The 26,932-nt window shown below is 37.4% G+C and overlaps 2 protein-coding genes across 7 annotated transcripts in view; both read left to right on the forward strand.

Annotated features, from left to right (window-relative positions):
- LOC107743513 (signal peptide, CUB and EGF-like domain-containing protein 1) overlaps positions 1 to 8,049 on the forward strand; it is a 78,831-nt gene extending 70,782 nt beyond the window's left edge. For 4 of the 6 annotated variants that reach the window (XM_016556758.1, XM_016556793.1, XM_016556769.1 and 1 more), the window contains 10 exons: positions 1,683 to 1,799; positions 2,538 to 2,699; positions 2,810 to 3,013; positions 3,111 to 3,272; positions 3,913 to 4,080; positions 4,180 to 4,341; positions 4,424 to 4,621; positions 4,711 to 4,863; positions 5,577 to 5,656; positions 5,744 to 8,049. In XM_016556758.1, the coding sequence (XP_016412244.1) occupies positions 1,683 to 1,799; positions 2,538 to 2,699; positions 2,810 to 3,013; positions 3,111 to 3,272; positions 3,913 to 4,080; positions 4,180 to 4,341; positions 4,424 to 4,621; positions 4,711 to 4,863; positions 5,577 to 5,656; positions 5,744 to 5,896 (1,559 nt within the window). In that variant the 3' untranslated portion in view covers positions 5,897 to 8,049. The remainder of the gene's footprint in view (positions 1 to 1,682; positions 1,800 to 2,537; positions 2,700 to 2,809; positions 3,014 to 3,110; positions 3,273 to 3,912; positions 4,081 to 4,179; positions 4,342 to 4,423; positions 4,622 to 4,710; positions 4,864 to 5,576; positions 5,657 to 5,743) is intronic. The other 2 variants (XM_016556787.1, XM_016556801.1) reach the window with 1 other exon arrangement.
- Positions 8,050 to 8,722: 673 nt separating this feature from the next.
- Positions 8,723 to 26,932, forward strand: part of LOC107743682 (metallophosphoesterase domain-containing protein 1) — a 35,840-nt gene continuing 17,630 nt past the window's right edge. The window contains exons 1-4 of the mRNA XM_016557055.1: positions 8,723 to 9,204; positions 10,297 to 10,685; positions 11,577 to 11,758; positions 20,307 to 20,532. Coding sequence (XP_016412541.1) covers positions 10,519 to 10,685; positions 11,577 to 11,758; positions 20,307 to 20,532 — 575 coding nt within the window. The 5' untranslated portion in view covers positions 8,723 to 9,204; positions 10,297 to 10,518. The remainder of the gene's footprint in view (positions 9,205 to 10,296; positions 10,686 to 11,576; positions 11,759 to 20,306; positions 20,533 to 26,932) is intronic.

The raw sequence follows: 26,932 nt of genomic DNA on the forward strand, positions 1-26,932 counted from the left end.
GTTTCTTTCCATCCATCTCCTTTTTCTTCTATTTCATTTTTTCCTCTTCACTATTATCTTGTTTCCTTTTCCTATTTCTTTTCCTTTCTTTCCCTTCATCTTTTATTTTCCTTTTTCTTTTTTTTCTTCTCCCCTTTCCTTTTTCTAATTTTCTCATTTCCTCATTTCCTTTCCTTTCTCCTCTACTTTTTCCTGTTTCTTTTTTCCTTTGCTTTATCTCTTCTCCCATTTTCTGTTCCCTTTCTTTAATCTCTTCTTTTTCCTATTTCCTTTCATTGTTTCCTTTCTTTTTCTTTATCTCTTCTCTAGTTTCCTATTCCCTTTCCTTTATCACTTTTTCCTTTCATTTCCTTTCTCCTCTGCTTTTTCCTGTTTCTTTTCATTTTCTTTCTCTTCTCCAGTTTTCTATTCCCTTTCCTTTATCACTATTTTCCCCCTTTCCTTTCCTTTCCTTTCCTTTCCTTTCCTTTACACTTTCCCCTGTTTCTTTTCCTTTTCTTGATCTCTTCTCCCGTTTCCTATTCCCTTTCCTTTATCTCATCTTTTTCCAATTTCCTTGCCTTTCTTGTCCTGACCTGTCTCATTTAATTTCCAGTTTCTAAGAGGCTCAGGTGTATCTCTTTTCTTTCCCTTTTCTCCTTTTTTTCTGTTTACTTTCCTTTATCTCCTCTCTTTTTTCTTTTTTCTTTTTTCCTTTCCGTTCCTTTTCTTTCCTTGCACCATAAGTCTAGTATGTCTTACATCTCAGACTCTCGGTTCACTAAGGGCGCAGACATTCACATGCCCTTGCCTTGTCCCAGAATGCCTGTCTGGCTTTTTTGACCCCTCCAGCAGAGATCAGACAGGACAAATGTAAACGACTCATGTGGCATGACCTGTTCCACTCCATTACATTGCATGACAGACACTGGATCACTAAAAAAGGGCTCAGAGAATTAGTACAGGTCCCATCATTCAACCCTGCTGAGGTCACAAACACGCTACTATTATCCCCAGTACTCTCTCTTTCCCAGCTCTCAGAATTCGACATTCCCCATGTGGTTCGTTGTGTAGATTTTGGACAGCAAAGCAAGACTCAGACAGACAGACAGACTGCTTAGAAATACTCTCGCATACACACACACACACACCGCTTCTTGTTTTGGACGGCATACATAGGAATGCTGTGAACCTGAGTAAATGACTCTGTGCTGGCTGCACGTCTACATGCTGACAGATTTGAAATACACAGACGGGATTCTACCACAGCGGCTCCTGAGGGCCTCTACACACGGGGCCCAGGGAGCACGAGTAAACAGACAGTTCACGCTCGATTCACACATTCTGAAGAAAAAAAAAAAACATTGCTGAAAGGTTCACTACCAAACTTCTACTGCCGGGTCCAAAACTGCCACACGCTCGATATGGTTCTAGAAGACCAGCTGAAGTCCTCAACCGCAGTGTGTTCTCACTTCAACTCCTGACCCTTCGTCTCCCTTCATTCTCTCACTGACTTTGGACTTATTGTGCTAAACTAGATACTCACATTTTTAATACTTTGGAATGGGCCGCTCAGCCCACAGGACAGATTTAGTGTGTTTGAATGTTGGATTTCTAAAAGGCCTTATATTTTGTTGTTTTCCATGATTATTATCCAAACCATGCAAGTGAAAGTGAGACTTTGCCGATTTCCTGTCCATCAGAGACGCTGGCCCAGCCTGTGAAGCAGAAAGCACGGTTTAAGATCAAAGACGCCAAGTGCCACCTGAGACCCCGCAATAAGGAGAAACACAGGGAAATGGGAAAACAGGGCCTTCAGGGTGAGAAATAACACACCAAACACTGCACATTCAAAAGTATGTTTTCATAAAATGATGAAACATGTATAGTCTAACTCATTTTTCTCTTTGTTTCCTATTTTTCTTCTCCTCTTTTTTTCTTTCCCTTTTCATTTCTTGATTTTTCCTTTCCTTTCCTTTTTTTGTCTTTTTCTTTACGTTGTTATTATTCCCTTTTCATTTCATTTTCTTTTATCTTCTTCTTTTCTTTTATCATTTTCCTTTTCCCTCTTTTTCTGATTCCTGTTTTCTTCTCCATTGTCCTGCTTTTTCTTCTCTTCTCCTTTAATCTTTTTTGTTTGCTTGTTTTTATTTACTGTTTCCTGTTTTCTTTCCTTTTTTCACTACTTATTTTTCCTGTTCTCTTCCATTTTTCTTTTCCTATTTCCTCTTTTTCTCCTTTCCTTTTTTCTTTTTACCTTCCCCTTCATGCTTCATGTCTTCTCCTTTTCTCTTCTTTTTTCCCCATTTCCATTTTCTGTTCCCTATCATTATTTCTTCACATTTTCCCTTTTCTTTTTTCCTGTTGTTTACTTTCCTTTCCTTTTCTTTTTTCTTTCTCATTTGCTTTTTCTCTTTTATTTGATCTTTCTACCCGTTTCCTTTTCTTTTCTGTATCCTTCCTTTATTCTTCTTGTTTCCTGTTTCACTTACTTTTTCTCTTCTCCTTTCCTGATTACATTCATTTTTCTTTCCCATTTATCTTTCCTTTTCTTTCAGCAGCTGGTCAGTTCCCCTGCACAGACGACTGTCAGGTGACATTTGTGAATCTGAAGTGCGACTCTTCCAAAAAGCGCCGTCGTGGCCGCAAGTCTCCATCCAAGGAAGTCTCCCACATCACAGCGGAGTTTGAGATGGAAATGAAAGAAGAGGAAGCCTCAGGTAACATTGCCTTAATGTGTGTACATTAGTTCTCTCTATGTTCACGATGTCATGCCATCTGTGACTTTAGAATACAAATGTGATTGTTTTCATACTTATATATGTGTCAGAATCATGTAACGTGGACTGTGTGCGTGAGAAGACCAAACTGAGGCTGCAGAACGCCATGCGCACACTAAGGAAGTCCATCAGTAAGCAGCAGTTCTACATTCAGTTCTCTGGCACGGCGTACGAGGTGGCCCAGCGTGCCGTGCGGCAGACAGATGGAGATGAGGCCTGCAGTATAGGACAAGTCCTCACCGACGGGAAGTGTGGTGAGCATTCTGTGAAACGCTTTTGTTTTCTGAACTGGTGTATTGAAGACAGTTTCATAAGTCTGTGTGCGTTTCTGTGTGTTCATGTATCTCCCAGTCAGCTGCGGTGTGGGAACGTTCTACAGTGGAGAACAGGAACAGTGCATGATATGTCCGCCAGGAACCTATCAGGACAGAGAGGGCCAGCTGTCCTGCGAGCCCTGCCCCAGCATCGAGGGACAGGGCATCGCAGGGGCCAAGAACGTCTCCGAGTGTGGAGGTGTGTGTGGATACACATTAGAAAACACTCAATCAATGAATAGCTTTGTGATGGTAATGAAACACCTATTGATTATTGGAACTGATTGATGCAAGACCATCCCCTTTTTTTAAATTAATCAATACATTTTGAAATTCGGGGGTCAATATTGCCCGAAAATCCCAGAATTGCCCATTATAATGCAAATGTGCGATTTCATATGAAGGACTGGGCAAAGTCTGGATCAATTGGTAGAAGCTCAATTTGACCATTAGAGCAGCTCAAGCGCAGCCACACCTCAATACTAACCCATTTTTAGGCGATTCTCATGCGTGTTGCAGTGCACACAATGCTCATAATACTTCAATACTTAAGTTCAGTTGACTATTGATTGAGACCTCTTTGCTTTTAGCTCTCCCTTGTGGAATTAAAAAGAAATCATGATACAAACACTGAGACACTTTTCTGTTTATAGTTATTTAGTTAAATGTTCAGGTTGTGCATTTCTATACAGTGGTAGTGTAATATAACACAATATGTTTTACTGCATTTTACTCAACCGCAAATTTTACCAACCCCAAACTTTTAAACCGTAGTGTGCAAGTTCTGTTTTTATTTATTAAATGTTTAAAATGTGACTTAATTCATTCTCTGGTTGTAGGCCAGTGTCCTGCCGGTCAGTTCTCTGCTGATGGTTTCCATCCGTGTCAGCCTTGCCCGCTGGGAACCTTCCAGCCTGAGCCGGGCCGTGTGTTGTGTTTCCCTTGTGGGGGAGGACTCATGACTAAACACACGGGCAGCACATCCTTTAGAGACTGTGAAGCCAAAGGTATGCTGGGAAACACTGCAACTCCTGGATAACACTTCAAAGCGTGCACATTTCTTATGTGCTTATATAATTTGCATTCTCTCTTCCCCTTATTTCCAGTTCACTGTGCTCTCGGGCATTATTATAATGCCACCACACACCGGTGCATCCGTTGTCCGGGTGGTACCTACCAGTCTGAGTCCGGACAGAACTACTGCATCACCTGCCCTGGAAACACCACTACAGATTTTGACGGCGCTAACAATGTATCTCACTGCAAAAGTAAGTCAGATTCTTGCAAATCCACTCACAGATCACATAATAAGCAGTGAATTCAAGGGTCTGTCTGTTTTATCCCGTGCAGATCAGCTATGTGGTGGTGAGCTGGGAGATTTCATGGGCTACATCGAATCTCCCAACTATCCTGGCGACTATCCGTCTAATGTGAACTGCGTCTGGACCATTAACCCTCCGAACAAGAGGCGCATCCTTATTGTTGTACCAGAAATCTTCCTCCCAATTGAGGACGAGTGTGGGGATGTTCTTGTCATGAGGAAGAGTGGTATGGTATACCTGTCGTTTTGGATGCTGGTTAATTATTGCAGCAAGAAACCAAGTTATTGAGCTCCTCCCCTCTTTTTTTTTTTTTAGCCCAGCCCACTTCCATTACAACTTATGAGACATGCCAAACTTATGAGCGACCAATCGCCTTCACCTCCCGTTCACGCAAGCTGTGGATCCAGTTCATATCTAATGAGGGAAACAGTGGAAAGGGATTTCAGGTTCCATATGTCACTTATGATGGTAAGATAAAGTCCGAACACAACCATATACATTTATGCACCCACATTCACATACAGTCAGGTTCCCATTAGAAGTGAATGGTACAGTAGATTTAGTCAGTGTTTATAATTAATCAACCATTCAAAAGTTTGGGGTCAGATTTTTTATTCAGTAAGTATGCATTAAATTGTGACATTAAAGACATTTATAATGTTACAAAAGATTTCTAAAGATTCCTGGGGGATTAAAAAGTATCATGATGTCCACAAAAATATTAAGCAGCGCAACAGTTTCAACAATGATGATGATCAGAACTGTTTATTGAGCAGCAAATCAGCACATTAGAATGATTTCTGAAGACTGGAGTAATGATGTTGAAAATTCAGCTTTACCATCACAGGATAAATAAATGAATATTTGTAATGAATAATTTTAAAATAAATAAATTTTTAATTATTTTAAAATATATTCAGATAGAAAGTGTTATTTTAAATTGTAATAATGTTTCACAATATTTTTGATTAAATACAGATTTTTACATAAATATTGTCAAAATTGGTATATGGTACATTATTATTAGAAAATAGATTTGAAAATATGTAAAAACTGTAAATTGTAATACATGCATACATACATCATAAATAAATAAATAAAAAATAAAAAAAGATAAAGAATAATACATACTAGATATATCAGTTTTTGTTGTTGAAAGCAATATGTGTTTGTCATTACAGAAGACTACCAGCAACTCATAGAGGACATTGTTCGAGACGGTCGACTTTATGCCTCAGAAAACCACCAGGAGATATTAAAAGTGAGCATATATTTTCACTACAGCAAGTAACTGTAGTCAAACGTGACTTCATCTACCACTTTTAATTCTCTGTTTCTGTGTTTTCAGGATAAGAAGCTGATTAAAGCTCTGTTTGATGTGCTGGCTCACCCTCATAACTACTTTAAATACACCGTGCAGGAATCAAAGGAGATGTTCCCACGATCCTTTATCAAACTGCTACGCTCCAAAGTGTCCAGGTTTCTACGGCCGTATAAATAGAAACCCCGAACATTTCTTCCACGACCCCGGCTCTATCCCCATCTCTCTTCCTCTCTTTTCTCCACTAGCTCCCAGAAGGCTTCACTACTGCAAGAAGATAAAGACGTTTGGCCTTCTTCCTGTCTAAGATTTGTCCCTTTTTGTCTTTGTTTGTTTTTTTGTTTGCTAATATTTATGTGCTTGATTTTGCAAAAGCCCCCTTTGGATGTTTGATATCTACAGTATATATTTGTATATGGATGTATGTATATATGTGTGTGTGCACGTAAAAAAAAATGATGTGCAAACTTATGGCATATTAGGACACATACAGACGCAAACAGATATATATTCTTGTTTTGAAAAAGTTATTTTCATGCCCCTAATGTGCACAAGGGGTTTTAATATCCTAGTGCACTTAAAGTTTTCTTTTCAAACTGTATGAGAAAGGAATCACTTTCTGCTCTGACCACAACATAAAAGACAAAGGCAGACAAATGAAAGAAAAAGAAAAACAAGATAAAAGGCAAAGACTACCTGTCGGTATGAGAGTTAGAGTTACGTGTACGTTGTTTAACTAGTATCTGGAGCTTCAATTGCACTTGAATTTTATATTGTAGAGAATAAGGAATCTAAGTTACTTTTTCCTTTAAAGTTTTCGTTGTATAGAGATGTTTTACTTTGGGTGTAGAAACATGAAATGTCCAAACTTCCCCTCTACAGGATACAGAAAGATATTCTCGCCTATCCCTCTCAACAGAAACAGATTTCATAATAATCATCTCATAATAAGGTTTTTTGCAGTTTAATATAAAAAAGTGTTGAAGTACCATAATGTTTCACTGGGTTTGCTTATATCATGTGTTTTAATTTCACATGATGCAATGGGTTTGTCATTAATCTGGTTGTTATCGTGCATGGAGCATTTGGAGAAATTGTAAATATGGTGATTTTTGGCAAGTCAGATTTTTATTTGAGCTGGTTGTGTCATAAACTCATGGAAATGGATGCGTTTTGATTCAGAACAACAAAAAATTCCATTTGGATTAAGAGTCTTATGGTCTATTACATAGTTATAACACATATATTACATAACATATCACCTTTGTGCTGTGCACAAAGAGACATATTTTGCTCTTCTTGTTGAACTGTGGATGAAAGTCAGAGGCTGTTTGTTAAGCAGATGACATACCTGAAGTATGTGAATGTTGACTGGCAAAAAAGAAAAAAATACATCAGATCATTTCCCCTCACAAATCAGCAGAATGCGCTTGTAGGAAGACAAAAAAAAAATGATAGAGTGTCTATATGTAGTTCGGGTACAGTTTTATTTAATATAATTAGCCCATTTTGTGTAAACTGATTTAGTGATCTTTTTGCAAGTCTATTGACTTTATAAGAGTGCAAAAAAAGGCAAAAAAAAAAATCTAACAACAAACATCTAAATGTGCCATAAAGTCACAGAAATACAGATAGTATTAACTGTAATTTTACAGTATTCTGTGTAGTTTTGCATATATTCCAGTTTGGGAGGGAGGTACTGACTGATCATTCTAAAGCTGCTTTGGTATATGAGCACTTATTCATGCTTGTATTTCTAATATCCACATATGGACAGGGAAACACATTCACTCTTGCATTGAGCATAAATAAACATACCTTCATGCATTACCTAATTACACACAAATGCATTATCTAATCCGTATTATTATGCTAGCACAGTAATTCTAGTAGTCTCATTTGATTACTAAAACAAAGGCATGTGACAGTTTGAGGAACTGTTACCATTAGAAAAGAAGACAACGAATGTTTGACATGTAAAATCAACTAATACACACACCCTCGATGGCTTCACACACAGATATAAGTAGCTACTTTGCCCCTCAGATGGAGAGAGTGACTCAAGACTGCTGCTGGCATGATTTGTAAGCTTTATGAATACAGATGTGTAAATTATGTACAAATGTTAGTTTTTTTTAAGTTAATATTTACAGTAGAAGGAGACAATATGCTGGGGAAGGTGACGGTCTAACATGTACAGGACTGTTCTGGCAGGCTAGTGATAGTATGCTTCCCATTATGATAAATGGCCGCTTTACAAAAGAATGAACAATTCAGCAGTGTGAAATCAACCCCAGAAGATGTGTAGAAGAGACTGGGAATTATTGTTAAGACCTCACTTTATTAATAAATCATTCAAAATCTCATGCTGTGTGTGTGTTGTGCTGACCTTTTGGGTTTCATTTGAAGCATTTGTTGCTTATAATAATTATTAAATGAGTTAAAACTAAATCAGTGGAAAATTAGGGGAAATAACCCAAATGTAACCTAACGGCATTGTGAATGCTTGGTCGCCCTCTTGTGGTCATGTTAATATATCCTAAAATATAATGAAGCTGTCTCCCCACAAAGGGGCAGTGTGCATCAAGATTTCGCAAGCAATTTCTAATGAACTTTTATTGATTCGTTTTTGTTTGCTTTTTCGGAATATTTGAACTAATTTGTTAACTAAAATGGTTGATATTCATATTTTCATAACTACCAGACAGGTCAAGACTGATATGCGTTTAGTATATCTTTATCTATGATTAAGTTTTAAAAAGCTACTGCTACTTGCATGCAGGTCAAGGTCAGACAAAAATTCCATCTTTGGTTAGACAGCACAGATATTGATATAGATGGCAGATATATAAAATATCAAGACATCCTCTCTGACTCAAATACTAGGAAATTTACTAATCCTACTACGGGAAAGGCGTGTCTCATGAATATTAATTACGTACGTGACGTTTATCCAGTAGACGCCTAACTGATTGGTGGTTCTTCTGAGGAAACATTAGTGTTTGAGTGCTTCAGCCGGCGTTTGAGGTGCATACAACGATATAAAACGTCCAAACGTATTTTTAAATGTGTACAAAAGTAGCAAACAACATGGTAACATTGATTTGGTGAAATTAATATCGATTATTATCGAATATAATATTATATAATACGTCGCGAATGGCGCAAATTATTTGGTTTACTTTTCTGTGAGCAACAAAACCGGTTCTATCAACAACAGCGATGATGTTACAAGACTGAAAGCTCTTGGCCATGGTAGGATTCGCAAGAGGAGGAGAGAAAGATCCAGAGCAGCGCCAAGGGGGAGTGTCTCCGACCGGGAGACACACACATACCGGGGCACCACGAGACTTCAGTTCAAACAAACCAGCGGGAGCCTCTGCGAACCGGAGCCGCTGCGTTTTCACTCTCTTCCCGTTTATTTATTAGGCGTCTTTACCAGCGCGTCTCCGAAAGCGTATCGGCGTCAGACGCTTGAGTTTGAATAGGTAAGTATATTTCTGGTATGTAAATCAGCACCGCATACTTTTGAATATGAATGAATATATATATAAGAGTGCGCTTTTATAAACGATGCTCGTCTGTTTGGAAAGCGGATACGGTTGCCATAGATACAATCAATCCCTGAACGCTTGTTAAACGTGCGTGATTGATTTTTAGCATTGACATTCTGTGTCGGTTTTATTTCTTGTTATCTAATGGCTTACAATGTTTATCTGGCAAAGGACACGTTGTAAAATTAGACTCAGTGAAAAGCAAATTATTATTAAACTGGTAACTGTTAGTTAATTTAGGCTCTTTTTGTGAACCATGTTACACTTACAGAAATTCCTACAAGTATGTTGGTTTAAATTTTTGTACATGATACCATGAGAATCATGTTTTTGACATGTGGCATGTAGTATTCTTTAGTTACTTTAAGTACAATGCAAAATATATTGTTAAATATGTTATATTAGTATGATAATCATTCAGTCCCATGGTATATGTTTACTGTGGTGTGGTACCACCGCATTACTTTTTTGAAAGAGTAAATTATTATATTTTTGTTTAGTTTTCATTTGACCATTTTATGCACTATTATTCAAAGCTTTTGTCCCACATAGTTTTACTTGGTTTGCTTGGTCATCATCCATCTTTTATGAATTGTTATACCTTCCATTCTACATATCTCACGATTTTTTAGGTGTTTCTAAATGGTTTGAGCATTCGTGTATCTCTCAAGGAATGGAGTAGAAAGCTTTCAGCTTATTCCCTCCTTGTTATTTCAGTTCAAAATAATTTTTTGCTCCCCTTTCTTTCAGAGGGCTTTTGTGTCCTCTTTTTTTTTCCCCCAGACAATTGTCTCTGTTGTGTCGCATCTTTTTTTCTGCCATCTTGAAAGTGCAGGGAACTCTATTGTTAGAAATGGAAATCATGACAGAATGGTTACCATGGCTTTGTGTAAGATCTCGGCATTAACACAGAGGAGAGTGGGACATACCGCCGTCAACCGCACGTCTGATTGTGGGTTTTGATAATATGCCGCTGTCACAGCTCACATCTCCCTTTATCTTGTATCTCATACCTTTTTTCCTCAGGTGTATTGTGGCCACTGGTGTATTGTGATTGAGGGGAAGCATGCAGGCTCACTATCCCAGCAGCGGAGCTGTACGGTGGGCCAACCACTGAATACGGTCCTGGACAGTCCCAAAGACTTGCACAAGACCATCTGAGCCCAGCTAAAGTGGAAACCCTTTAACTAACCACCGCGGACAAGTGCGCGTGTGTGAGAGAGAAAGCGATAGTGTGTGTGTGTTGCCATGGCTTTCACACTTTCCGAAATCATGGCAGCCCGACGACAGCAGCAACAGTCTCAGAGAGGAGGAAGAGGAGTTGTAGAGGTGGACGAATACAGCGCCAACCCGACTCAAGCCTTCACCTTCTACAACATCAACCAGGGTCGCTTCCAGCCGCCCCATGTCCATATGTAAGAAACTCACATTTGGTATGGGTTACTATGGTCGACTAGTTTTCCAAAAAGTGTCTTGTCCATTTTTTCAATTTAGATTTTTAGCAGCAGCACTTTAATTTGCCTTCTGACAGCATGCTTTGCTTTAGCTGTCAGTTAGCATGTTAAAATTCTCTCATGGGGATGTTCAACACCTTTAAAACACCGTTGCTACAGACATGGACATTTAGATGGACATGCTGCATCAAAAATTATGCTGTTTTTTAAGCATCTTACGTCATGAGCGTTGCGTTTTTAAAATACCGAAGACTCCCTATGAAATCGCCCAATTGAGTTCAGGTGAACTAAAGATTTTTAATAATTGTGGGCTTCTTGAAGAGAGATTTTTTGACTAATGACTAGCTGAGACTAATGACTAGCTTTACAACATAATTTGAATTGGTCTCATATTTGAAGAAATTTGCATCATTTCTTTTGCATTTGTATTGCGTAAAGTGCTGTATAAATAAAAGTGACCTGACTTGACCAATCGTTCAGGAAACCAACTAGCTAATTGCTTTTGAAAATATGTGGTTTTCAACATGCTGTTGTCCATGAGTGGATTTTTTCCACCTAATGGGCCATGTTTCATTGTTTCTCCTAGTTATTTTTATTCATGCTAATTTACAAAGGAAAACAGGTCACAGCTATACATTTGCAAATGTGTATAAATGTCTGCGTGTGTGTTGTCGATAGAGTCTGTGTGGTCGACCCAGTAAGAGATGTTCTAAAGTGGGCCATTCTTATTCAAAACTCTGCTATGTCCCTCAGAGACCCGTTTCTGCAAATACAATCGTGAAGCCGTGAGAGATCGATATATAACCTTATGTATTCCCACACCTCTCTCTCTTTTCCTCTGTCTTTCCACAGGGTAGATCCGTTACCCCACGACACCCCCAAGCCCCCGGGCTACACGCGGTTTGTCTGTATCTCCGACACACACTCGCGCACTGACACTATTCAGATGCCGTACGGTGACGTCTTACTGCACGCTGGAGACTTCACAGAGCTCGGCCTGCCCAGCGAAGTCAAGAAGTTTAACGACTGGCTTGGTGAGATTTTTTTTCTCTTCTTTAAGAACCTTTTGTCAGCGACTTAAATTAAAATCAGATCAAAAATTTTACACAATACTTTTATGGGATCTCTGACTAAATCTGCATACTTTTTAAAGCATTTTCTGCACTGATTTTGTGGCTTTAAATATGATAAAATATATTTAATAGAGCTGAGAGAGCTGCAGTCTTATTCTTAGCAAAAAAGCATATTCAGATTAGCCAAAATAAATGAACATGCAAGATATGTAGGATGTGTGTAGATCTGTGAATGATCTGCAGAAGCCTAGTTTATGTACTATGAAAAAAAAGTACCTGTCCAAAAAGACTATTTATTGTAACTCAGATGTAAAACAGCTCATTCTGAACATTCATAGCTTTGTGATGTCAGCTACAGTAGATATATTTGCATGTCAACAAAATTGTTCATAAACGTGCCTAATTTATAAACTCTTGAGTTCATAAACTCAGAAGCTTTTTTTTTAAATATAGATTATTTTTATATATTGTTATTTTAATTTTTTATTATTTCATATCTCTACAGGCAATAAAGCACAGAGAACTTTAAACATGGGTGATATCAGAAATACTGAAAATATATATTTTTGAATAAACAGCCTTTGATAAAATACTTTTGAATGCAAAAGCCTCTAAAGTCCTTTTATCACAAGGAGAATATGGAGGTTTAAGATGTTTATCTTATAGACCATTAGAAGCATGTAAAGGTCATTGTCATGATACTTTTTTTTATTTATAACTGCTCTGTACACGTGTCCAAAAAGATGAGAATGGCTCCATAATAAAGAGAATCAGAAGGATGACTGGTGTTGTTTCAGGAGAGGGAATAGAAAGCAGGAGATCTGGATGGATGGATGGATGGAGGTTAGTCAGCGGGGTGCAGGAGACACCAGTAAGATTACGACTCCCGCTCGTGTGTCTCATCTTCTTTCCCGCTATTGATTCTCCGCTGTCCTGCCTCTCTCTTTCTTTCTGGCACGCCGTCCCTGTGCCAAAAAGGAAGTTCTCGCGTTTGTCTCTGTATAAATATTTATAACGTGGTTCTTTTTCTCGTCTCTGTATCTTTGCTCCTGTGTATCTGAGAGAACTCGCAGCGCACATGCTTCCTTTCTTTATCCAGCAACAATCCTCAGAGATATGATTTACTTTTTACCTTACAGTACTTTAAAGTGTGTGCAGATACACACTCACGCACACACAGTCTCACATGGGCTTCCTCATATGGTGATGCTCTTAACTCTAACCTAGTCTCATGGCCTTTTTTCTTGCCAGTTATATATTTTTTGCTTTTTGCTTCAACACTCTGATGTTTTTGCAAAATCTGTTTCCTCTCTTTTTGTCTGGGCTCTTCGAGACTGCTTGAATTGTCAGCTTTAATATTTTAGCTAGTTTGGGAACTTTAATAATGGAGCATCACCTTAGACCTCAAAGTAGGCATGGTGAATGACGATACAGCATAAAAGCAACTCAGAGGAGGTCTGGCAGTGCATGAATTTGTTTATTTATTTATTTTTATAGTGGATAATGTGGATCCAAACTCTAGTTATCAGGTATAACAGATATTTGCGTAATAGCTCCGTACACTTGTGTTATGTGTCATAGTTGTTACTATATTGTGTGTTTCTGCACATCTGGAAAGCTATAATAAAATGGCGCTCATGGTGTGAGATACTGGAAATAAACAGTAAGATGTGTCACCGCAATCAAAGATGTCTGTCTTGTGTGTGTTTACATACACAAAAACATTGCAAAATGGATTGCTGTGGATGTTCCATATCGCTGATCGAGTTGTGATCAGTGATATGGAAATAAATAATTAGTTGTCTTCTAAAGCCTCTTTTTGTAATGTCTATGTAATAATTTACTAATCTGCCATAATAATGTGGTTTCTTTATCTTAATTTATAGGCTTTCCGCAGTAAACAAATCATATATATGATTAATTAGATTTATTAATTGATGTACACTACTGTTCAAAAGTTTGGTCGGTAAGATTTACATAACTCATGATTATATTATCGTTGCAGTCGTTTTGTAGATGTCCATAATGAACTGTTATTGCCCATTTAGTACCTTTTTACATAATGTACCTTATAATTTTTTTACTCTTTGTGAAAAGAGCTTTTTTTTTTGTCTTTTGACTAGATGACAAAAATGCTCATTTTTCACTAATGTGAGAAATGATTACAGCATTGTCTCATTTGCCGGTTTGTCTGCCCAACCAGTTAATTTGAATTAGAACGAAGAAACCGTTAGGAAGTACAGATGTTCATGAATTAACAGTGCTAATATATGAATGTGTAGCAGAAGTGTCGGAGCGCAGTTAAAGCTGTGTGGTTTTAAGCAAATCTGTATCTTCACAGGTCTCTGTGTATGTTTATCAGTCTTGAATCATTTGTATTTGCCTGCTGAACAACTGTACTAGCGGGAGAAACCGTGTTGGTATCTTCCCTTTGTATCCTTACACCGACCAGAGAACATGCTTCAGGATCATTTCTTGGGTCTTTCAAAAATTGTGTAAAAGGATATATCTGACATGAATTCCCAGTAATCACAAGTGATACTACAACCTTTCTGGAGATCATAGACGTGGCTGAAATCTTCTGCACTGGCTGGGTGTTTTGCTGAAGAATACAATCAATAGTTTTTTAAGTTATGTCAGTGCAGACTCTAGTAGTAGTCCAGTCCAATTTGAGATGAAGTTTGCTTGTTTGAGCTCTTGAAGGTTTTTCACAGTTGTTTTCTGTAAGTTTAAGACAATTTGTGCATAGCCATGGCTGAATTTTGAGTATGAATCTGTTCTTGCATTATTTCTCATACACTTTTTCTAAGCCATTATGTGCAGACCAGGGTTAGAGAACCAGGTTGAAATGGATAATAGCCTATACTTCTCTTTCTCTCAGGTCAGGAAGGTTTGGTAGTTCCCCCGTCTTGTTCTGTCCTGTCCACATTATGAATAATAGATTAGCCCAATGGTGATGTGACAGCTGCGTGGGCTGTGTGAGATGTGTGTGGGGTGGAAGAATCTTGGGAGAAAAGTTTACACCTTTCTCACTCCTTTTCTTTTCCCTCTCTCTCCTCTCAACTTTGGAGTTTTCCCTCCATTCTCCCTTCTCTGGTCTGTATCTGGAGAGAAAACCATCATGAAACTTTAATGTGCTCTCTCTTTTTCTCCCTTCAAGCTCTACAGCTCTCTTCTTTTTCACCCTGCCATGGGTTTACTCAGCTGAAGGTTTAGCTGTGGATTATTAACGAGGAAGCTTGACACTCCTTTACAGGGTTTCACTTAAAATATAAAACAATCTCAGACAAAGATGAAATCTTTGTGTAGTTTTGTGGTTGAATAATTTGTGTCTATGAATCTTTGTGTGTATGGCATATTATTTGTTTAGTACTGTAGCATCTTAAAACTTTTTCATAAATGATTTTCTTGCAAATTAAAGAAGTTTGGTGCAGATTTTACATGAAATATTAATTTAAGTAACTTTAAGTAAAGTAATAGAATAGCTAGCCCAAAAATTAGGTTTCTGTCATTATTTAACTGTATGCTTTTATTTTTTCAATGGATAACAAAAGGAGAAATTTCTCTTTTCCATTATATGACTATTCATAGTGACCTTGACCTGTCAGGATTTAAAATAGAAATAAAAGCACTGCAAATGCAGCTCATACAACTCATGCTTCTGATATTTTGTAGTATGATTAGGAGTAGACTAAAATGTTCTAATGTAAAAACAAGAAAAGAGAAATGCATTTTTCAGAAAGTAAAAACATCCTGGACAGAAAAAAATAGTATATAATGAGAAAATTGTCATTTCAATTCTCTATCTCTGTTGTTTTGTACAGTTAAATCTAGACATGCAGTTTTATGTAGAGATTCAGTTTATGTTCTCACCTTGTGCCCTGCCACCTGTGTGTGAGTTTGTGTTTGAGACTGAATTCTTATCCATGGGTGGATGCTGTGTGTGTGTTCCTCTCATAATACTGTATGTTTACATTTCACATGGGCACATGAGGAAACACAAAGAACACCTACACTGTTTGTGTGTTTGTGCACGTTGGCAGAACGATTCTTCACTCCACTTCTTCAAAGCGTCACTGTTTTCTGTTGAGCCGGGATTATGGACTGAAAAGAGGGAAGAGTGTGAACCGAAGGGTTGAAACAAGTGAGAAGTATGTATCAAATAAATCAAATGTCACAAATATGCTTTAAAGGGGTCATATCATGCAAATGTTCCTTGATCTTTTAAAATAAAAGCATTTGATGCTCTATGAAAACATGATCTCTGTTTTTCAGAATTCAGTCCAAAAAAAAAACATTTGTTCTGTGATTTGTTCTTCCTTAACTTCAGATAGATAAACACATGGCCGCCCACATTTGAACTTTACTCTTCGAGTTGCACTTGGATAATCTCGGATTGTTTTATGAATCTGTTACAATGTAATCCATACTTTGCAAAGTAGCTGTTATTGAAGTATGGGATGCTGCAAACTATTTTAGACTAGACCAACAACCCACAGCTCACACAGCAAAGCATTGCTGGCCATTTTACATGTGTGTTGTAAAGGGCGTTTATATAGACGTCTTAAAAGCATGAGAAAAAAACAGCCTGTTAATGGTTAAAAAGGGTCCGAAAGTGGGTTGAAATGGTCATGAAAAAATTCATTTGGGGGCAAAAAAGTTTTAAATGGGCCTCTGGAAAAACAGAGTTCTATTAAAAAAATATGCATAATATGGCTTCTTTAATAGGCTCGAATAGGCCATTTGTACCCCAAATTTTCTAAATACAAAGGGGAAGTTCTTAATTTGTTCTTTAAAAAAAACAAAAACAAACACTGTATTATGATGAACAAAATAAACAAAACATTTTAACAGTCAGCACCATCAACAACACTTGATGTATGTATCGGAAGTTTCAGTTAAAAAATTAAGAAAAAAATATGAATATTAAATGCTGAACGCTGTGAAACAGAGAAAAGAGAGGCAGGTATTTTCATATTTTCTTTTTGATGTATTGTAGTGACATCAATTATTTATCTACAGTAAATACACTGTAAATGCAGCATGACAGTTTTAAACTGAAACTGAAATGTTTTTTTTTTTGTCTTTTGCCTAAACATGACAAAATCTTTTAATATCATGTACTCTCAATGTCTGTGATTGTCCATTTATATTTCACAATATGCCATGAATACATTTAATTTGTGGCATACGTGTTAAATCTACAGTTATGTCGTTGGCTGATATTTTCTCAGTCAGCCAACTTACAAGAAAGTGCACATCACGTAGGTGGCAAACGTCTCACAGAAACGTCTGCAGCATCACACACACACAGCGCGAGACAGCGCCGTAATCCTCTTGAATGAGCTCTGAATTTTGGAGGTTGGAGGATTTGCTCCATCAAAGTCCAAAGACCACCCACCAGAACAGAAATGACAATAGCACTCAAACCTGGACACTTCCTCTGAGCTTATGCACCTCTAAAACCCTGATTCTAATGGTCCACACCACACATGCCCACAAATATGTCAATGTTGCAGCTCACAAGACATGTTTAAGAGTGAGACGTTTTGTATGACAAGTGCTTGTGTGTGTGTGTGTGTCTGAGTTGTTGAACATTCTATTCTCGCTGCATGTATGTGTCTGTGTGAACACGCACGGGCCTGCATTCATCCGCTTTAATTGCGCTCTTTTTGAAGTGAAAAGAACAGAAGCTGTCTGTCAGATTCACAGTGAAATTTAAGCTATTGCTGCCTTGAAAGTGCTTTTGAAATCAAAGAGAAAGGGCCCAAGAAGATAGAAACTAATAGCAACAAGCAGCACACACTCTTCCGTGTGTCCGGATTAGGCGTTTTGAGCTGAAATCGGCGTGCTTTTTTCTTTCCCGTTTCCCGCTCCTTCTTATCACAAAAGCTTTGGGCTCGTCTTTTCCGTCCTCCCTCTTGCTGGCGTTTTGTATTTGTGTGATTGATTGCTTCCAAAGACTTTTTTTTTTTTTTTTTATTGCTTCCAAAGACTTTTTTTTTTGCTTTGTGTTTCTAAGAGAATGACTCCATTGTAAAATGGTGATTCTCTCTGTAATTCTGCCTTTGAAGGAGTCTGGCCGTTTGTGCAATCTATATGAGAGAGAAAGGGAACGCAAGAAGGAGAGAAAAGAAAGGCAATGAGTACACGCCGATGAACATATGCACCGGGAGATTTTCACACTTTTGCAGTGCCTACACATGTATGTGAAAAACCGATGTTGCACAACATAAACACAATATGGAATACTTATCTTTTTTTGGATGCGAGGACGCACGTTAACAAATGACTTTATGTGGTGAGAATATAGATAGCAGAAGGAGAGCTGGTGAGTCGTGATCTCAAAAAACAGGGTTGTGGATGGCAGGGAAAAAATGCTAAATTAAAACATTACAAAGCAACTAAACATATAATGGTGCATAATTAGGATAGTTAAATAAACAGGCTTATCGACTTTCAAAATCCTATCCCTGTATCTATTTGTTGACAGGCTGTGCATCTAATTGAGCACTATGGTATTTTGCCACTACTGTATTTTTTATTTTATTTAATTTTTAAAAACATTTTAGTTTTGCATGCTAAATCATTTTGAATACAAAGACTGGGTTTTAAACCAAAACCAGCTGAGAACCATTGAGGTAAATGACAATGTATAGCAAAGTTACATTGGTTTTTTCTACAGTTAAATAAACCCTGACAGGGTGATCGGGACCCTGAAGTGAAGCAGAGGGATCTGGTGTGACTCTGAAGGGATTTATTTTGTGATAATGAACAGCTAACTAGATTGTTCCACTTTTTACATAGATATTTACATAATGAATATCTGTTATACGAGCAGAAACCAATTGCATAGTGATTACAAGAAATGTGAAACTTAGACAGCATGTAGGAAATCTGTTGTCTGGTACAACAAAATCAGAATGGAGTATTCCATAGAGCTGTGCAATATAGAGGGTGTATTGACAGCTGTCTGAGAAATTGATGTTGAATTATGGATTTGACATGCATTAGAAGATATGAACTCTCTTAAATCTGCTTGGAAATCAAATCATATCATGGTAAAGCAAACGATTGAGCTGGAAGGTAGTTCTTTATTACGTGTATTACAAAAGTGTTGAGCAACCATAAAAGATATCAGAGCTTTGCCTCTGGAAGGAGGCTTTAAATCTCCAAAACTCCTGTGCTGATCCTTGTGAAGCATCTGCCACACACACATAAAACTCTCAAATTTTGCCCATGTCTTACTTTTACGATCAGCTCTCAGCGATGGTAAAATTGTGCTTATGGCCGCAGATTTTTAGAGGTGCCATGGAGTATTGTGCATGTGTTAAGTGTCAGGCAAATTGCTGTTAAGTCACACGTTTTGAACATAAGCATGTGTGAGGGACTGTGTGTGTGTGCGCTCTGTCATTTGTATTTTTTTTTTTTGTAGGTCCTCAAAACCAGCACCCCCCCACATCCTTCCCGCCCACAATTTAATTGCCGCTTTTCAGGGACGCGCTTGGCTGCGTATTTGTCAAAACACAGGCTGACTGAACTCTCCGTCACACCTCAAACCTTACACTTTCTGACGTGTCTCATCTCTTTTATGACACTTTTCAAATAAAGGGAACATTTCCAGATGTTTGGCGTAATTTCGCCTCGGATCTGCAGGGCTGCGGGGAGAGTGATTTGGAGAGAGGAGATTTGTGGGGACATACTGTCTTTGTGTTTGTCAGGCGTGGACAGGTTCGCTCCCCGGTGCGGTGAAAATTTTATAGAACCGTGAAAAATGGAGACAGAAATGGAATGGGGAGTAATAATATTTGTGCATTTATTGATGTCAGAATTATGAAGTGCCACATTAATTTCCATTGTTCCAGAGAAAAGCCGAAAACAAGTACTTTTAAGAGTCCTGCATCATTTTCTGATTTATTGCAAGTTGAAAAACACAAAAATGCCAATATCAACCAATTTAATACCTCAAGGAGAGTGGTGTAGCCCACCTTATTGGCAGGCCCACTCGGCATCTGTGCCTGCAGAAAGCAGCGCAGATTTCCACAGTATTCGTCCGCCTGCCATTCACAGCGCTACACATCCCCCTTCCCCTTATGTGTTCATTTATTAAATATTTTGGTTAATTCAATTATGATTTCAGCTACCAATAAAATAGTAGAGTCTCTAAGCTCTGTTTAACACTTTTGCTTGTTTGAACCATACAAGGAGTAATAAAGTCCATATAGTCATGGTGATTGCTATAGCGAATATTGATTTTTCTAGTTATTCTTAGGTCAGATCAGATAGAAATAGCTTTTTTGAGTGCATTGGCTATAAAATGATTCATAAAAGTCCTTATCTTGTAACCACAAATGACTTGGAAAGTTACAGAAATTTGCTAGTAAAAAGTGTGGGAGACCTGCATTTACTTAACATGGCAACATTGCATGAATTAATGATGAATAAAAAAATAAATGATACTCATTTAATGAATGCACTTCATCATGATGGCTGTTTTCTCTTTCCTCAGGCACTCTGCCTTACGAGATAAAAATCGTTATAGCCGGGAATCACGAGCTGACTTTCGATCAGGAGTTTATGGCGGACCTGATAAAGCAGGATTTCTACTACTTTCCTTCGGCCTCCAAACTCAAGCCGGAGAACTATGAGAACGTTCAGTCCCTGCTCACCAACTGCATCTACCTGCAGGACTCTGACGTTACCGTCAGGGGCTTCCGCATCTACGGCTCACCGTGGTGAGTGTCTCTCTCTCTCTCTAACGCGCTTTCTCAAGTCTTCCTGTCACTGTGTTTGTCACCATATGTTGTTGTGTTGTCCCTTCCCCCTCAAGTCTTCCTCATTTTTTGCTCCTTCTTCCCTCATTCTGTCTATCTCTCTTGTTAACACTTCTTTTGCCAACCCTCCATGTCATGCAATTTACCTCTGTGCCAGTGTGTGTGAAAAAGTAAGTGTGTTTGTGTGACTTTTAGGCCCTGAGTTCTATGTATAAACACAGATGTATTGTAACTGCATGCCAGGTAATTGTTTTTTAAATGAATTTGGCCTGCACAACAGCGTGTGTGGGTGTATTTTCCAAACTTGTAGGAGCAAAAATGTCCTTACGAGAATAGTAAAACACAATGAAACCACATGGAGGTGTCGCTAAAACGAAAAACAAAATCATAAAGAGGCTAAATTATGTTTTCTTTTATAACTAAAAGGTGTCTCTAGTAATTATATTTTTAATATGTTTATATTAAAAGCAATAAATGTGAAAGATAATTAATCAGAAATAGATATTTCAATAATAATTATAAAGAATAATAATTATTATTAGAATAAAATTAAGAATTTATTATTTTTATTATAGTTTATAAGTTTCAATAATTACTGTTTAATACTACTGCTACTATTATTATTATTATTATTTATAAATATGTAATATTTATTAATATTATATATTTATTTATACTTTGGGCATTTTTTTGAATAAATAAATTAATAGTATTTATTTATTTTATGTATGTATTTGTTTTTTGTTTGTTTTTTTAGGTAGGGCAATGTTTCAAATTATTATTATTATTATCATATTTATAGCTATTTTATAATACATTTTCTAAACAATTATTATTAAATAAATAGTATTTATTTTTATTTATTGCAAAAAAAATCTTTTAGGGGTTAGGGCTTGGTTTGGTAGTGAACAACCAACAATAGAAGTGCATGATATTTTCATTTTTATAGCTATGTGTGAGTGGTGTAAAGTGTGTGTGTGTGTGTGTGTGTGGCCCATCTAAGGTGTGTTCACTGACAGGCGGCTTCTGCAAATATCACAGTAAGCCCTTACAACATCAAAGTTGATAAATAAGCATTTATTTGTGTGTGTGAGTGTGTGGCTTGTCAAGCTGATGGTGTTTACAACAGTCATGAATTCGTGAGCTAGATTAAAACCATCTAGTATTAATCCACTCCGATATGTCCTGACAGAAATCCTCATCTCATGCCAGCATGCTTGTGTGTATGTGTGTTAACACCATGCGGACCTAATAAAACCACTGAGATCTGGTAATAGCATTCCACCATAGGGGAAGATGGACAGAAAGTGCGTCTGTGAGCTTTTATCATCACCTCCCTCTGTGTCAGTCCATCAAGTGCTACATTCATTTCTGTCCTCCTGTCACTGAAGACGTTCGGCCACACTGGGGCAGAGTGGCAAAACTCTCATCTCCATGGAGGTTTTAAGTCACTGGATTTATGGGCCGAGTCCTGTGTTGCTGCAGGCGATGGCTGCTTGTGATCTTTGCAGGGCTGCATCGCTCAGTAGAGTTTGTCAATCTCCTTATCATTTCTTCTCTATATTTTCGGCTGCTTCATCTAACTGCTCTGCCCAAAGCTGTCTATTGAGGCAGTATTTTAAGATACATTAAGTGTCAACGTTGTTCCAAATGGTAGGCAACTTATTTGATACCTTGTTTTGGTCAGATTCTCATCATCGCATATATCCTTCACAGAGAAAACAATCCCAGAATGAATTGGGGGAAGAAATCCAAAGTATTCCAAAATATTTAATAAATATTCCAAATCAATCACTTGTGAGGTTCCATTTCATTTAAGACGTCACCTTAGAAGGCACTTCAAGGCAGCTGCCTATGTAGTCAGAAGTTAGAAGGCAGTAGGTTTTGGAGCTGAGTTTACGTTGTCCATCCAACTACTCAGAAGATTAGTGGAGACCACGGCAACATCAATTCACTTCTCTTTATCTCTCTTATCTTCTGGCTCAAGTTCTTTTTTGCCTTTCACTTTACCTCCATTGTCAGAAAAAATGTGTAAAATTTTAACCTTCAGGAGTACAAAAGCTAGTCACTGGGACAGTACACCTTTTGTGCCTTATCTACCACTAAAGGGTGCATATTGGTATTAAGATACATCCTTTAGCGGGATATAATATACAAATGTTTACCTTTTGAAGGTACTGCCTCAGTTATAATCTTTTGTATCCTAAATGTACAGTATTTGCACTTTTTTCTAACAGTGCAAGTACATTTTTGCATACTCTTTCTGAGTGTGTTCATAGAGTCACTGAGAGCAGTTCAAACACAGTTTAGGCATTTTTGACACATTCTTGTGTTCAAGAACAACTTCAGCACAACTGAATGAAACACAATGCAGAGGTCTTGAGTAGAAGCATCATGAACATTTGTACCTGCTCTGATTTATTTAGCAAAGTGGAAATTGTGGTTATCAAATTTTTTTTATTATTATTAATTTGGCCTGCACAACAGTGTGTGTTGGTGTATTTTCTGAAATTGTAGGAGCAAAAAAAGAATAGTAAAATGCAATGAAACCACATTGAGATATTGCTCCATGAAGAAAAAAAAATCAGCTCATAAAGGGGCTAAATAATGTTTTCTTTCATAACTGAAAGTAAAGGTGTTTTAGGATTTTCCTCTAGTAATTGTAATTTGTTCATATAAAATTTAAAAAAATAAAATCACAATAAATGTAAAAAAAATAAGTCGTCACAAAGATATATTTGAATATAATTATAAAGTAACAGTAATTAATAATTGTTATAAATATAATTTTTAAATAGCAGTTATTGTTATAGTAATTTTATTTATTTATTTATTTATTTTATTGGAAAAAATTTGAAAAGTTTATTATAGAGGTAGGGAAATAATATTATTATTATTATCATCATCATTTTAGTTGTAGTCATTTTATTTATAATTAATTAATTAATTTAATTTATTTACTTATTTTTTTATTTAGCTTTTAAAAGTGGGTTTTAAAAGCTTAACAATCAACAAAAAACTGCTAAGACTCTCTTGCGTACACTTGCATAAAAAAAACTACAAAGCAGTTTTTTTTAAAAAAGGTGTTTTTCATTTGATCGTGTCTTCTCATCAAGTTTACAAAGCCACTTGTTGGTTTTGAAATGCATTTTTAAAATATAAATAACTTGAAACATGACACACTATCACAGCGCTCATGGCGCAAGATGTTAAAAAACAGCATGAATCTTGATGCAATGGCCAATGACATCCATCTGCATGTATGTGGGTTGTACCGTGTACATCAAATGCTAAATTAAATACCTCTACTACAGTAGAAATGGAAAAAGAATAAATAAGAGAACGTCTGAGACTAGTAGTCCTCTCTAATCAACTAGCCAGTTGTTGGACCCATCCCTACTCGTAATCTGCATGCTTTCATGCACACGGCTAAATGAGATCTTGGCACGCTACATTCTTTCCTAAATCCTGACTATTTGTCATGCGGTGATTCTGGAATGAAAAGAACTGCATGGGGGAAACATGTGGCGTGTTTTTCTGTTCTGCTGACGCTAATGCAAGTTTACAAGTCATTTGTCATCCGCAGATCTGCAAATGCAGAGACGCGTGGTGCGTCTGTGCCTATTTGTGTGTGTGTGTGTGAGCCGGTGTGGGTGGATGAAGTATTAAGGACGGCTGTCTCTTTCAGAGAGCGTGAAGCACAAACAATGTGTAGGACCCACAGCACATATCGCTCTGAGCTAAACACACTCACACGCACACACAGCCTAAACTTTCCCACATCTCCTGAGTATATGCGCTCATATGGACAGTTACTCACAGACACGGTGACAAGTCACGATGATGCTTGGTGAACACAAACACATCCTGTGTGCCCTGCAGGGGGTTACCGTCAGTGGAAAGCTGCTAGCTAAATGTTTATGCACCAGCAGTAAAAGAGCAGGTAGAAGGTAACTGAGAAAAGTGCATTTAAACTCAGAAGATTAAAATGATGTTGCATTGAAATCAAAAGACTTTTGGTGGTAAATAAGATTGTGATGGTTTGCCTTTGTATATGCACAGTTTGCAAAGACAAAAGTGTCAATTTTGGACTTTTTGCTCTATTATTTGGGTAGTTGACATGACGTCAGGCAGTGTCCTGCAGTGTGGCATGCTGTACTATTTTGAACAACATTTATTGTTGCATGCATTTTTTGTGATGCATATTCATTTGAAAAAAATTACATTTACATTTATTCATTTAGCAGACACTTTTATCCAAGTGTTAGGGTTAGGGTAAGGTATCTTAATGAGGCAATAACATGAGAAGTTCTAGCAAGACAAAGTTTCAAACATCGTCCAGAATAGTACAAGCTAGAACAGGGAGGGAATGGAATGTAATTTGTATTGTAAAATTAATTTGTAATACTGCAGGAATTCCCACAGGAAAAAAAACTGTAAATGAGCTCGCTTTAAGATTGTGATTGTAAAACGTACTTATTTTTCTCCTGAGAAAAAAGACCTTAGTAATGTCATGTCTTCTCTAGAGTTCAAACTGATATCTAAACCATGTCACAAACCTGTGCTCTAATTTATATTAAAAAATACATTCTATATTATCTGTATTGACTATGTGTATGTTAATGTGCTATTTTTATTTTATTTTATTAATAGTGAAAGTGTAGCGATGACAAAATTATGTGGAAAAGGGGTGGTACAGGAAAGGCAAAAGAGAAGAGCTGGTGCTATCTGCTAGGTCGTTACTTTGCTGTCAGTCTTTCTGAATTGTAGACTAGATCATTAAAAGCAAAGGAGGTTAAGTGTAAAACATTTTTGTCAATCACTTTATGTCTGTCTCGTTCTCCTGCTCTGAGGGGCAGCAGGGGCTTCTTATGCTGTTATCTAGCACAGCAGGGCATCCATAAGCAAAGACAGATGATCACTGACAATGTTTTTGAACACCTGGTTGCCAACATATATGTATGTAGGTTTGCATGTTATTGTAGACATGTTTCAGTCGTTAGAAATTTTGCTATAGCGTTTATGGATTACAAAGTATTTAAAGTAGTTTTTAGTATTTGGATTATATAAAAAATATTGTAATATAATGTGAATTTTGTAGTATGTAAACTGTTTATAGTTAAATTTAAAATTTTATAAAATTTTTTGATAAAAGATAGCCAAGATTTCAGGATGACATCATGATATTAAGTTATTTTAGTCATACTGCTCACCCCAGATGTGCGTATGTATGTGGGATTTAAGCATTTTTAATTATGTTGTTTAAAATCAGTGACCACTATTAAAACGTTTGTCCTGAGAAAGATGCAGAGAGCAGGAGAAGAGAACGAAAAGAGGAGGGCATAAAGCGTAAAGAAGCAAGCAGACTTTTTTTCCCCAGTAAAAGTGAAATGAAAATAGAAGAAATGTTCGCTATCCATTGACTCCACGAGGAATAATTAATGCCAGAGATGCAAAAGACTCCGTAATTAGATTTTTTAATTATTGAGGATTTGCTTCTCCTCTGTAGTGCCCAATTAAAGAAGCTCATCAAAACAAAACAAACAACAAAAAAAAAAGAAAGAAAGTAAAGTGAAAGACAGAGAGGATGTGCATTTTCTCTTCTCTTCTGTTCTGGTGTACCTGTCTCCCTTGTGCTTGATGACTCCTCTTCACTGATGAAGGGTACATGGCACGAGACGCTAATGAACGGCCCTTCATTTGGATGAAGCAAACGATTAAAAAGGAGTAGATGGGGAACTGAGCCTAATGATGGAGAGGAAGAGGCCAGTGTGGTGGTGGATATATATAAAACAGCGCATTTAACTGCTTGACCTTGTCGGCGCGGCTGTGTGAATTAATTAAAGTGGCGGCTGATGTGGAGAGTGATTTGAAAAAAGAGGAGAGATTAGTACAGTATCAGTCGTGTCTCCCCATGGGGAAAAGAGCTCACTGCTTCGGCTATGTAGAGCTGGCCACGGGAGGACCTCCTCAATTAACATCTGAGATGCCTGAGGGAGAGGGGGGTGTCGGAGCGGCCTAGTCCTGTCATGTAGACCCCTCACGCTCACACACTTGAATTAGCCGCTCTAAACACAGAGAAGTTATTCAACCTTGTCTCTTTCCAGCTGGTTGGGAAGATCTTGGGGTTTTTTTAAATGCTTTTTCACATGATTCATGTCTTGGACTTCAACTACCAGGCATGAGCATTATAGGCTTTTATGAGGCTGTTTGGTAGCAAGATAGTATCGTATAAGAATAGGAAAAGGTCAAATTTATTTCAGCTTAGAACAGACAAATAGTCTTATTTTATTTTCATGACAAAAATGCAAATGTAATTGTATCTGTAAGTGTAAGAAAAGTTTTTTTAAACTTCCATATA

The sequence above is a fragment of the Sinocyclocheilus rhinocerous genome, unplaced genomic scaffold (genome assembly GCF_001515625.1).
Source record: "Sinocyclocheilus rhinocerous isolate Xijiao unplaced genomic scaffold, SAMN03320098_v1.1 scaffold551, whole genome shotgun sequence".
Taxonomy (NCBI): domain Eukaryota; kingdom Metazoa; phylum Chordata; class Actinopteri; order Cypriniformes; family Cyprinidae; genus Sinocyclocheilus; species Sinocyclocheilus rhinocerous.